The sequence below is a fragment of the Cryptomeria japonica genome, chromosome 10, assembly GCF_030272615.1.
Source record: "Cryptomeria japonica chromosome 10, Sugi_1.0, whole genome shotgun sequence".
Classification (NCBI taxonomy): domain Eukaryota; kingdom Viridiplantae; phylum Streptophyta; class Pinopsida; order Cupressales; family Cupressaceae; genus Cryptomeria; species Cryptomeria japonica.
This window is the reverse complement of record NC_081414.1, coordinates 134,152,960-134,165,376: the sequence shown is the minus strand read 5'-3', so window position 1 is coordinate 134,165,376 and position 12,417 is coordinate 134,152,960. Positions and strand designations below refer to the sequence as shown.

At 34.2% G+C, this 12,417-nt stretch overlaps 1 protein-coding gene across 7 annotated transcripts in view; it reads right to left on the bottom strand.

Moving 5' to 3' along the window:
- The window catches only part of LOC131030865 (uncharacterized), a 90,188-nt gene that overhangs the window by 56,566 nt on the left and 21,205 nt on the right, over positions 1-12,417 (bottom strand). For all 7 annotated transcript variants that reach the window (XM_057961802.2, XM_057961809.2, XM_057961805.2 and 4 more), the window contains 4 exons: positions 5,818-5,893; positions 4,580-4,676; positions 4,407-4,476; positions 4,046-4,225 (listed from right to left, as the gene is read on the bottom strand). In XM_057961802.2, coding sequence (XP_057817785.2) covers positions 4,046-4,225; positions 4,407-4,476; positions 4,580-4,676; positions 5,818-5,893 — 423 coding nt within the window. The remainder of the gene's footprint in view (positions 1-4,045; positions 4,226-4,406; positions 4,477-4,579; positions 4,677-5,817; positions 5,894-12,417) is intronic.

Below are 12,417 nucleotides of genomic sequence, written 5' to 3'. Positions count from 1 at the left end.
TACATCTCTTTTTCCTTTTGTCTATGTCACAACCCTCCTTTAGCACTTTTGGATTTAAAATACAAACTCTATTATATTTTTTTGGATAAACTATTTAAATGATTGAATGAATATCATAAAAGGATAAAATAATAAAGCACACACATGGAAAATATACATTTTTCTTAATTATTTATTTAGTTTTCCTCATCCAATTATGGCACATGTTGTAGGAAGAATAAGAAGCTTCTAGAGGATTCTCCACCACCTTGCATGTAACTCCTCCCACTAAGTCTAATCAATTTGCATGAAGTCCAAAATTGGGAAATAATCTCTTTTTTTAATTAAAATTTTAGGTAGTGGAATAGAGAGATTTTTCTTATAAATGATATGCAAGTTTTCAAAAATGGGAGTTGGTTACTCCATAAAGAAATTCTTCTCTCAAGTAAATTTTTTTTGTAGTCACATTTCATTCTTTTGAAAATAGCTAAGATTTCTTTGGAGGATTTCTTTCAAGTTTGAAGATCAAGGGAGGCTAATTGAAGGATTCGTAAGGGATTCTTCATCAATTGCAAGTATCCAGGTTTTTCTTCTTATTTAGTTTTATTTTATTTTGAATCATGCATCTTATTTTTGCTGTGAATTAGATTAGATCAATCTTGGTTTAATTCATTGCTGAAATTAGTTTTGAAATCTTGTTTTCAATTCCTTGCTGTGATTTGGATTTTTGTTGTGAATTAGTTTTGAAGAATTAAAATCTTGTTTTCAATTCCTTGTTGTAATTTGGATTCTGTTGTGAATTAGTTTTGAAGAATTAAAATCTTGTTTTTCAACTCCTTGCTGTATATTGGATTAATCTTATTTTATATACACACTGTGAATTAAATTCAAGGAATAAAATCTTGCTTTTTTTTTTTTTTTCTTGCTATGAATGAATCAAATCTTCCTATAGGAATAAGTTAACTTCTTTGTAAATCTCAGTATACTCATTTTTCTCTGAGGAAGCGAAATATAAGTTTGTCTCTGTAAATTTTAGATTGAAAAAATAGATTATAAATTCACCTGTATGAGCTTGCTTTTCCCAGTGTAAATCATCTATCTTTCAATCATCTGTACAATGCTGGAAACGATTTATTTTCCCTGGATTGTTTTATCTCTGTGAATAACTCTTTGGGTTATTCACTCCTGTGAATGAACCCTTATTGTTACTTTAATATTTTATCCTTATTGTTTAAAATCTACTCTCTGTGTCTAATTAAATTAAACTGGAAACCAATCTAAAACAGTTATTTGATTACCTATCTTATTCATGTTTTATTTTCATAAGTCAATACTCCCTTGTTATATAAATTATATAAATACACACACACACACACACACACACACACACATATATATATAATTCATTTCGAATAAAAAAATAAATAAATAAATTAAAAAAAAAAAAATTAAAAAAAAAAAAAAGAAATTCATATTAATGTCGAAGATTAAATGGCGGTCAAAAAAGATAATAGTTTTGCATGGCGTACGGGGACGGTTATTGTAACCGCCGGGGAGGGACAGTGGTACCCTCCACTACCCTACGGTCACTGTCACAGCAGTGATCCGCAGGGGAGTGGGGGGGCCCACAGGGTCCCCTCAACCCCTATGGGCCTGCACATGCAGGACCGCAGGGGGTGATGGGACCCGCGGTCCCCACCCCCTATTTAGTCTATTTACTATTAACAAACAATTCGTTTTTTTAATATTATTACACTTGAAATTTGCGATGGAATTTTTTTAATAATTGTTTTAATTAAAATTTAAGTTAATTTTATTTATATATAATCCTTTTTTTTTTAAGTTAGTTTTTTTTCTATATATAATCATATTTAATTAAATTTAAGTTAATCTCTATAAATGTTTAGTTAAATTATAAAGTTAATAAATTAGCGAGAGATTGAAATCAAAAATTATTGTCTCAATCCCCTTAGGGATTTATTGGATTATTTGATCAGTGATTTTGACTCACTTAAAAACAAATAAGTCTTATTATTTCGATTTGATCCAAAATTTCCAAAAAAGTATAAGCTAATCACTCATGTGGAATTAGTAACTCTATATTTTCTCACGATCAAAGTAAACATTACTTAATCTCGTATGTAAATCATGCGCATTACTTACATGTTAAATTGCATTCATTGATGAGTAAGTTACCTTTCCAATTTCTTCCTACAAGTTACATGTTTTAATATATGAGTTCATAATTGTCCTTATCATACCATTATATACTAATTAGTTGTGTGGTAGAAGAATGGTATTTCTTTTTATCAAATGGGATTTGGTTGCCATCAAGTAGTTATTCAATAATTAACTTCGAAAGGTCTAGTTATGTACATCCATTTCAAAATTATACTTCAAGCATGATGTTTTCATAAGCTCTTAGTTTAGAAACTAAACAAAGGAAGTTGGAAAACCAAAACTAGCAGCGTTTGGTATATACGGTGCCTCTGGGTCACGCTTACGGGTAATGTCGTCGTATTGAACTACTGTACTTAACGCCTAATAAAGCTGCATCAACGACGTCTATGGCATCGTCCCTATAAATCGTCGGGGAGTAATAAGGGACACTTGGAAGTTAAAATCCGAGGGGCGGGAAACCCCCCTTGGATCGATAATTTAATCCTTTAATGACTTTTCATCCGTTGAGTTAAACCTTAGTAAACCCTGTTAGGGTTGGTTGAATGAAATGCTTTTTATGAAATTGATTTATCTTGAAGGAATTTTGGTGTTTGGCAATTTGGTCAAGGGTAACGCTCATGATAGGTGTTAGATGTAGTTGTTAGGCCACAAACAATAGGCCATCTTGAGCCTTTGTTTAAAGTGCTACCACCGTGGGTAGCAACCGCAGAGAAACTGTCTGGGACATTGACCCTAGAAAAGGTTGCGTACCCACAAATCAGTTTACATCAAACCATAGAATAGAAAATAGAACTACATACTTTACGCCTTGATCCCGTGCCGAAGCGGGTATGTAGGCAATCTTGGGACGGAGTTGTCCCTCGTACTCAGGCGTTCGTGGGTGGGGTCTAGGCTTGGTAAAGAAAGGTTGAGTAAGAATCCTATTTTGAAAGATAGGATAATTAAATTGGAAAAAAAAAAAAGTAATTCAATGCATACTCGGAAGGAATCCCGTATGGATTCGCTTGACTTCCCAAGGCTTTAAGCTAAATTCCGAGGCGGAATTCAAGCTTGTATTATGTTATTAATTACTCCCAAGGACGGCGACCTCGGTGCACTTCTGTTAAAAGAGTGCAATACTTAGTGAGTGGCTCAAGACCGAATGGTCCCAATGAGTCTAAGTCTCTGGCCAGAGCATCTCCTATCACGTTTGGATAGATGCCTACCCCGTATGGGTAGATGCCTATCCCGTATTGGATGGATGAAATCTTATGTCCCGTTTGGACAATTGCCTAACCCGTATGGTTAGATGCTCATCCCGGATGGATGAATGCCTAATCCTAATGGATGGATGCCCAGAGTATGCAATTGAATAAAACATAATGATTAAATTAAACTCACAAAAAAAAGAATACTCAATTTTGTTGAATTAATTATGGTGGGTTGCTACAGTCTAGCATTCTCAACACATTTGATGTCACATTAGAACAAAGAGAAACACAAGGATTGTAATATTGATACCAATTACTTGGATGACTCCATTATATTTGAAGAATTCTCTAGGAAATACCACCAACAGCAACTCTAACAATACCTTGTGTATAGCTAAGTCAAAAGAAATGTTACATTACATGATTGAAAAAAAGATCTCAAAGATCCTACAATCCAATTTGGTTTAAAGCCAGGGCATTAAAAGTCATCTTCATATACACATAATTATACACAGAATGTCATCCCCAAATTTCATGAAGTTTTTTGTTGTCCCAGAAATGCATCCTGCTATCTTCAAAACTCTGAGAAAGTTAAACATTTTGTTGGAAATATGGAATAGAAAAATTAATATCACAGATTGCAATTAGTTATTCACATTTTTTCTTGTCCCAAAACAAATAAAATAGAGTCTGACCTTTGTTAGTTGTCCTTTGCAAAACAGCTCAGGCCTTTGTAAAGGAAGCATCACTAACTCTTTAAGTGTATCTTTCACATTTTCCAGAGCTCCAATATCTTCAAAGTTCACTCCAATTTCATTTGGTGGAATCATATCATCCAGTAGTCTCTTTTCATGATAGTTCTCTGTAATAACATCCTGGAAAAGTATTTTGTATTAAACATTAATCATACCATCCAGTAGCCTCTTTTCATGATAGTTCTCTGCAATACCATCCTGAAAAAGTATATTCTATTAAACATTTCAAACATCATACAAATTATCACAATTTCGTTATAGAAACATGGCAGTATTCTAAAATTGGAAACCTAAACTTCACCTTGTGTAACTTTTTAGAATTTTGTAACTCGCTTTGATTTTCCTGTAATACGCTCAACCCATACTGAACACTGACAAAACATGATTTTATTTCAAAATCCTTGCATAGGAATGCATTGCTTGTGCTCTCAAATTATAAACTGTGTGCTTCCACCCTTTACAAAAGATATTTACCTTTCACAAGAGATAAGCAGTTTTCCATCTCTAATACAGGGTTCAAAATCACCCATAAGATGGTGACACAAAGCCCATCCTACAATTTTCTCTGCACCTGAAACACAAATAGAAATCAGAGATTGACCAACAAAAACACTCATAATGTAATTTGGAATAAGAACTCAAACATAAATATCAAATAGGATGTATGCGAATTTGAAAATCAGGTAAAGAAAAATATACGTGCATGCAAGTAATTATCCATAAATATAAATAATAAAATGTTTGAATCGACCGCAGCTAAGTTGCTGGTTCTAGTATGGGGGTGGGTACAACTATACAAGCATGGGGTTCTGGTATGCTAGTACAGAAAAAATTTCCTTGGGTACTTACTATATGGCTGGGTATGGCTGATGTGTGCGTGTGTGTGCATGTGCATGCATGAGCTTGCTTGTGTGTGTGCATGTCTGTGTCTGTGTCTGCAAAAAGAATAAAAAATATACAAAATTGCAAATAAATTTGATCATATAATATTATAAACTAAAAATCTATCCTTAAGGACCTACTCGATTTTATGATGCTATGCTCTATTGATATATTTTAAAAATGATTACTCTTTTTTTAAGTGTGCCACAGTTTCTTAGTTACTTTTATCAGTTTTTGATTCAGTTTTTGATGCATTCTAGGAAGGTCAAGGTTAATAGAGATATTCGTGGGATCAAAAATTTACAATTGCAACTACCACTTATTTTATCTGGTGAGCACAGATAAAGCAAAAGACTGTTTGTTTTATAGTCTACGAACTCCTTTACTTGTCTGGTGGAGACCATGTTCAAGTCCAGTAAAAGGATTTATAGATGATGTTTACTTGCTTCAGGCATGTGCTGGCATTCCTATCACTAGAATTTTTGTTTCTTTCTGAAAGTTTGCAATCACAGCAGAACTGAAACTGGGTGCATGTGCTTGCACGAAAAATGTGCTTGTGGAGTTTGTAGTTATGTTAGGCTTCCCAATATGTCAAAAATATAATCAAATTTATTAACATAGATTATCCAAGCTAAATAATCTGATCAAGGCATTAAGATGTGACAACATGGAACTATGATCATATATAGCATACTATCTAATACATAATTAGATATATTGGAGCCAAATTTTATAAATGAAGTAAAACCCTGTCTTATGGAGTATAGAATCCATGTTCTCTTTTTAAAGATCAAGACTTACTAAAGACTTCGGAAACATCTAGAACTCACTTTTATTTGTAAGATCTTGGTCCTTAATGAGAATTGTATCAATTCCATCACACTCCAAATTATTATGACAAAGCACCTACAAAATACAAATGGAAACATATTACACGATAGCCTATAAATCATAACCATATAACAGCCTATAAATCATAAAAATGTCTACAATTCTATAAACAGAAGTATTAAGAAACAACAATGGAAGAGAATATCATTTCTCTTCAAAATACATATAAACTTGTTAAAAAATAATTATATCATGTTATAAAGAATGTTAGTTGTAGTTGCAAAATTTGATTATAAGCTAGTAAAAGTTGAGTTTAAGATTCAGGAACAAACACGCAAACAATCGTGGGAAATTTTACAAGATACATACTCATGAAGAAATACTACAATGAGATGCACCACTACCTACCTAAATATAATATATTGTTAGACTAGGCATTGTGTATAAGCATTTATTGCTTACATTATTGATCCAATAACACCAGTGTTTAAAACATAACTTACAAAATGCAAGTTACAATCACCGATGTACCTTCCCATACAATAGTAATACATGCATACACACATCAGAGTATGTGCCACGAAGTTCTCTCAAACTCTGTACATTCATTCTTCTAACATTTGGTATCAAAGTGAGGAAGCCTAGGACAAGGTAAGATAAATCAGGGCAAGGAAGCCCTAGGAAAGGGTACATTAAGTCAATTCATTTCGAAAGAGATGACATTATTTAAGAAATCTCATAAATGTTGTGTGAGGGCTATTGAATGGCAGAAAATTGCTGTGCAGGACAGCAGGATCGAATTTCCTGTTGAGATTTTACTCAAAGGACTGTCAGGGTTGACAATAAAGACAGAAGAAAACTATCATGTTCTGAGCTGACTGCCACAAGGTAGAACGGGATATTTTTCCTGTCATATGTTGAATCTATTAAGGGCTGAAAGGTTAACTATAGAGGCTGGATTCCACTGCAAACTACTGCTGAAGGCACTTAAAGGCCAACACAGCAGGTAGGCTTACTATGAGCTGCAAAAGTGACCGATTGGTTGTGCAATAAGAGTGTCATTTTCTGTTCATTTGCTGTGTAACAAAGGTATTTTTTGTTGGAACAAATGTCACACCACAGCACCATGTATGCAGGCATGGTAGGGCACAGACAGAAAAACTCTAGAGCAGAGAAAATTTTCTAAGGCATATCGTGATTTGTTTAAGTTTTCCGAATTCAAATAAAAATATCAAGTTTGCAAGTCTGAATTTGCCTATAAAACCCTAGTTATGATCAAGACAAAAAATACAAAATCTTATTTTCTCAAATGTCCAGAATTAAGTGACCAAAACATTAATGTCTGGGGTCACAAATACTCACAATGGCTGAGTATAGATAGGAACTGTGACAAAATTATTCTCAAAAAGGAAACCAAAGCTATTGCAAATCTTGCTGACTTTGATAACTGTCATAAATAAGCCTTCTTGTTGTTGAAACTGCTTGTATCTGATGACTTGATTCCTGAATTCCAAAATGCCACTTGACAAATATCAGACATCAGAAAAAGATTGTGCATTGCTTTTTGCAAAGTTAGTGACAGTGGGTCTATGTCTGACCATCTTCTTAAAATGAAAGATCTAAAAGATCAACTCTTAGCTATTAATAATATGGTTTCCCTAATCATCAACTGCATACAATCAGGCATGTGAAGAATGATTACCAGAAACTACTCCATGATCCATCCCAAAATTGCAAATCGTAGACTCGGATCAATATGGCAGCAATTGAGGCTGAGCAAGACTTAGGCAAAGGGTATGCATTCAAGGCATCTTCCCAAGATAATGGTGATCCAATCAATTGGTAGTTATTGATTCCAGTGCATCTCATCGTATTACAGTTTACATAATACAAAGAGTGGTAAATGAAGTTTACTACTGACTCTAGTTCTACAAATTCTATTTCTTTAGGTGATGGTAGAATGCATGCAATAAAAGGGATGGGAAGCATTTGGATTGTTCGAAGTGATGCAAGAAAATTCATAGTTAGGAACATTAGTTTTGTTTCAAACATAAACAAAAATATCTTGTATATCAGTCATGTTATAGAAAATTCTAACAATATTGCGGTTTTTTCATTTTGTATAAAGAAGTTTCTTATGAATAATACCAAGCAAGGAAAAATTATCATCCTAGGAATTAAGTAAGCTGGTTTATAATAGCTAATCAACCTTGTCATAGTTAATTTGTGCACATCAGTTGTGAGCACCAATGGCAGCATTTTGTTGCATGAGATATATTGACATCTAATCCTTCAACATTTAGCCAAACTATCCAAACCTAGCATGGTTCATGCTTTGCCATGTATCCAAAAAGAAGTAAGATATATGAGCAAGGTGTTTGGTAGGTAAGCAAAAATAGAAGCTGTGGTGTTGTAAGTTGTAACACCTTACAATTTCACACTCCTTTTCAGGCCCTTGCTTTAGCGTGCCTCCTTTTGGGTCTTTTTCAGCCTATTTTAGCCTCAACTCATCCAAATTGTCGTCATATACTCATGAGGTGACCTGATCCAATGTCTAGGAGCTATGCACATTGCAACCACCCTTAGTTTGCCGTATTTTGGGTGAACTATGGCTTAGCACCATAGTCCTAGTGGACTAGGCCGCCTAGTGCCATAGTCCCCTCAAAGTGGGCCCAAATTTGAACATGTCAGTGTGCTCATTCCTGCCATTTGTGATCCGATCCCGATAAATTAATATGACAATTGGAAGTCAGCCTAAATGTCAAAATAACTTGAGAACCCTATATCAGATGTGCAGTCCTAGCAAACGAGGAAACAAATTGTTGGTTCTAATGAGCTTGCTCGTTTTGCTCTTCTTCTAACCTTTTCAAAGAGCCTAAACCACAACAGTACTCAAAAGCTAAGTGTCAACTTGAAGGAAGTTACCATGCAAGTTAAGCATAATGCCTTGATGAAGATCCATAACTAGTAGGGCAGGCCGCCAAATTACCTCTAGGTAAAAATCTCATTGAATGCAAATGAGTATACTATTGGAAAAATGAATGAAAAAAATTTGAGAAAAATGGATGGCACACACTTCAATGAGTGTGGCTTATATTTATTATTGAATGGACAAGTTACAAGGTGGTTGTAACTTAATTTGAACTTACATTTTAAAAATTACTAATGTGATGTTATAAAGTCATTGACATAAGCAATATATGCTTATGTGTACAATGGGTAACATTATGTTTTAGTTCCTCGTATGATAATAAGTAAACTTCAGTCTCAAAACTTTTTTCGTTAATCATGGTTACTGGTAACATTAGAAGGCATATAAACTTAGACATTTATATTAACAAAATTATTATTAGTAGAGATGTTTATGTAAAATAAACTATTATTAATAATGATGTTGGTGTAAATCAAATCATTTTTCTCTGTTTGTATTTGTCACTAAAAAGTAATCACTCATATGTTGCAAAATAGTATTCTAGTTCTATGAAAGATGAAGTTTTGAGTTCTTGTACTCCATCACAAACACTAATGTGTTAGTGTTTGGCTGACAGTTCTTCCTACACTACCCTAGGGTGGTTGTGTCTCCAAATATGGTTGATACACCAAAGGAACTTCATGTAACCCAATAGCATAGACCCAAGTGGTATTATTCCACTCTTCAAAATGTGTGATGTCCCCATATAAACAATCAAAACATGTTAATGACCGCTTTAAGATAGAATTTAATAATAAATAATAATACAATTAAAATATTAAAATATATATTTGTAACCAAATAAATAAATAGAATGAACTAAATAAAATCTTAATAATAATAATAAACAAGATTTAATTTATTATTTATATTTATATTAATTTAATATTTTAATAAAAATATAAATATTATAATAATACATTATTGCAAAAATTATTATTATTATTTAATATAGTAATTAATAATGAAAGGTTATTTGAAATGTATCAATTTATACTATTATTTAATTAATATTTATTAATTGAAATATTCAAATAAAATATAATATTTAAGACAAGTAAAGGAGTGGCCCGACTCATCAAGATAATACACATGATGAATGCTATCATATTAGTGATATTAGCTAAGGACAAATACAATACTTATCAACGGATTGTTTATATCAAACAAACGGTGATTAAGAGACTTGTATGAACAACCAGCGATCTCCATACTAAAGCAATCTGTATATACAGCAAATAATGTCTCATGGTGTGATACGGATAGCCACAACCATAACGCCTAAGAGATAACACTCACCCTAGTCTATCGAATGGGTGTGATCAACATAATAATTCAAGTGACATTTCATCAATTACCTTTATTAAGCAACGATTAATTATAGGGAAGGTATACAAGTGCATTAGGGGAGTCTACGTCATGAAGAGATATAATCGAGTTATGAGGAAACATGATTAATGAAAAGGATATAACCGTTCCAAATTAACTAGTTAAGCAATGCACCCGACGAGCATTTCATGTTATTTAACAGGGGCCTCACACTCATTTGAGGGGGAATCAGGAAAACAAACACACATGGAATCAATCACCATAAATGGCTATAAGAATTTCGATGAACACAAGCTATGCCAAGCAACGTTGTGACTCTTACTTGGACTACGTCGATAGTATGAAGGGAATCTTTACCTATACCAAGCACAGAAGGCAGCGTTTGATACCAATGTACTGAGGAATAAATAGAGCACCGGAATTAGTCAACGTTGTTAACAAGTATCACCTCCTAGCATAATTTTGTCATCATCCTGGGAGAATGATAGACGTGATACATTACCAACTATTGACTAAGCACCGCAATCCTATCAAGGATGTGTTCATAAGCATTCACAAACAGGGATCGTATATCAATGTTACCCCGAGTTTCCGAGACGGGGACGGCGGGACGCGTTTCCGGGATGGCAAATTTTTTTGCCAAATTTGGGGACGGCGGGGGACGGCAAAGGGGACTGCTATTAAAATATAGGAAAAATTTAAAATATATAGGAAAATTTCAAAATTCTAAATGTTCATGGATAAAGCATGCATACATACATCATATTCATATGAAAACAATAAAACATGGAAATAGCATGTGTATGATACTATGAAAAGTTGAAGACATTTTAGAATGTAAATTCTGAACATACAACATTGTTAATACTCAATAGACAATATGCAATTATGCATTCATAAATCAGAATTTCAATTCATTCACATTGTCAATATGCATATCATAACAGATATTAAAGAAATAACATACAAAATGTCAAAACAAAGAGGTTAAATTTTCCCTACTTCTATCGACGCGGTTTCCCCCCATATTTTTCAATGGGGGTTTGGGGGCAGCGCCCCCAAGGTGGGGTCAAGGGGCATCGCCCCTTGCGCGGTCAAGGGGCAGCGCCCCTTGCGGGGTCAAGGTCGCGATATAGGGCGGGGTCAAGGGGCAGCGCCCCGCGAGGCCAAAAAAACTTATTCTTTCATAAAGGTGTTGGGTGTTATTTTTCTATTAACTCGCCGAGTTTGGCAATTTTTGGGCGATTTTCTAATCTCTATGTCAAAATGCCCAAAGGCTACACTGCTGCCATATAGTTTCATTGTCAAAATTATGAATTAAATTAATGTTATCTTTTAATTTTTTTATTTTTAATAACAATTTGAATTAATAAGGGGCCTATATTAGAAAATTTAAAAAAAAAATTGAAAATGTAACTTTTTTTATTTTTTTAATATTTTTTAATGGCCTTAGATAAGGTGGACGTCTGGCCGTCCCCGGGACGGATTGGGGACGTCCCAGCCGTCCCCAGCCGTCCCCAGGACGTACGGACGTCCCCCAAGGCTAGGGCAGGCATCCCCCCGTTTCGGGGACATCCCCTAAAAATATAGGGCAATTTGGGGACGGGGGGAAACGTCCCCTAGCCGTCCCCAAGTCCCCGAAACGTCCCCGGGACGGGGACGGGGGTTTTCAGGTCGGGGACGCGTCCTCGGCTAACTCTGAAATATCATGAATCATCGCTTTATGAATAATAGCGGAGAAATTAAATAAGAAAATAGTCGCTGAAGACCTCCTCACATTGATGGTGGATTTATATGTTTGGCATTAATACTGCAAACAAATGTTACAGACATATTAATTAATATCGAGTTAAGGAGTAGACAATGAGTTGGATGGTAATGATGCATACCTAAGCAAAGGGATTGAAATATTGACTAAACTAACAAGACAAGTGATACCATCGAATATCCCTTATGTCATTAAGACTAACGCTGAGCATTGCTGATGATAGCAAAGATTATCGATTTGAATAAAATTGAATTCATTCCATTGGGGGAGGAAGATCTTAGATATATGTTCTTAATGCATAGGAAAACACTCAATAAGAGCAGCAGATCAGATCAGAACTGTTATTAAGTTAAAGGCACTAACATCTTTGTCTTGATTCAGAACTCTTTTAGTAGAGCAGAAGTTTATGATATAGAAGTTATACTCTCAAGTATATAATTCGGGAAAGCTATCAAGATAAGTTCTATTTTTCTGAATTATTCTTAAAGATTTAAATTAAATATCATAATGAAATGCCTTCAGTTTGGGTCA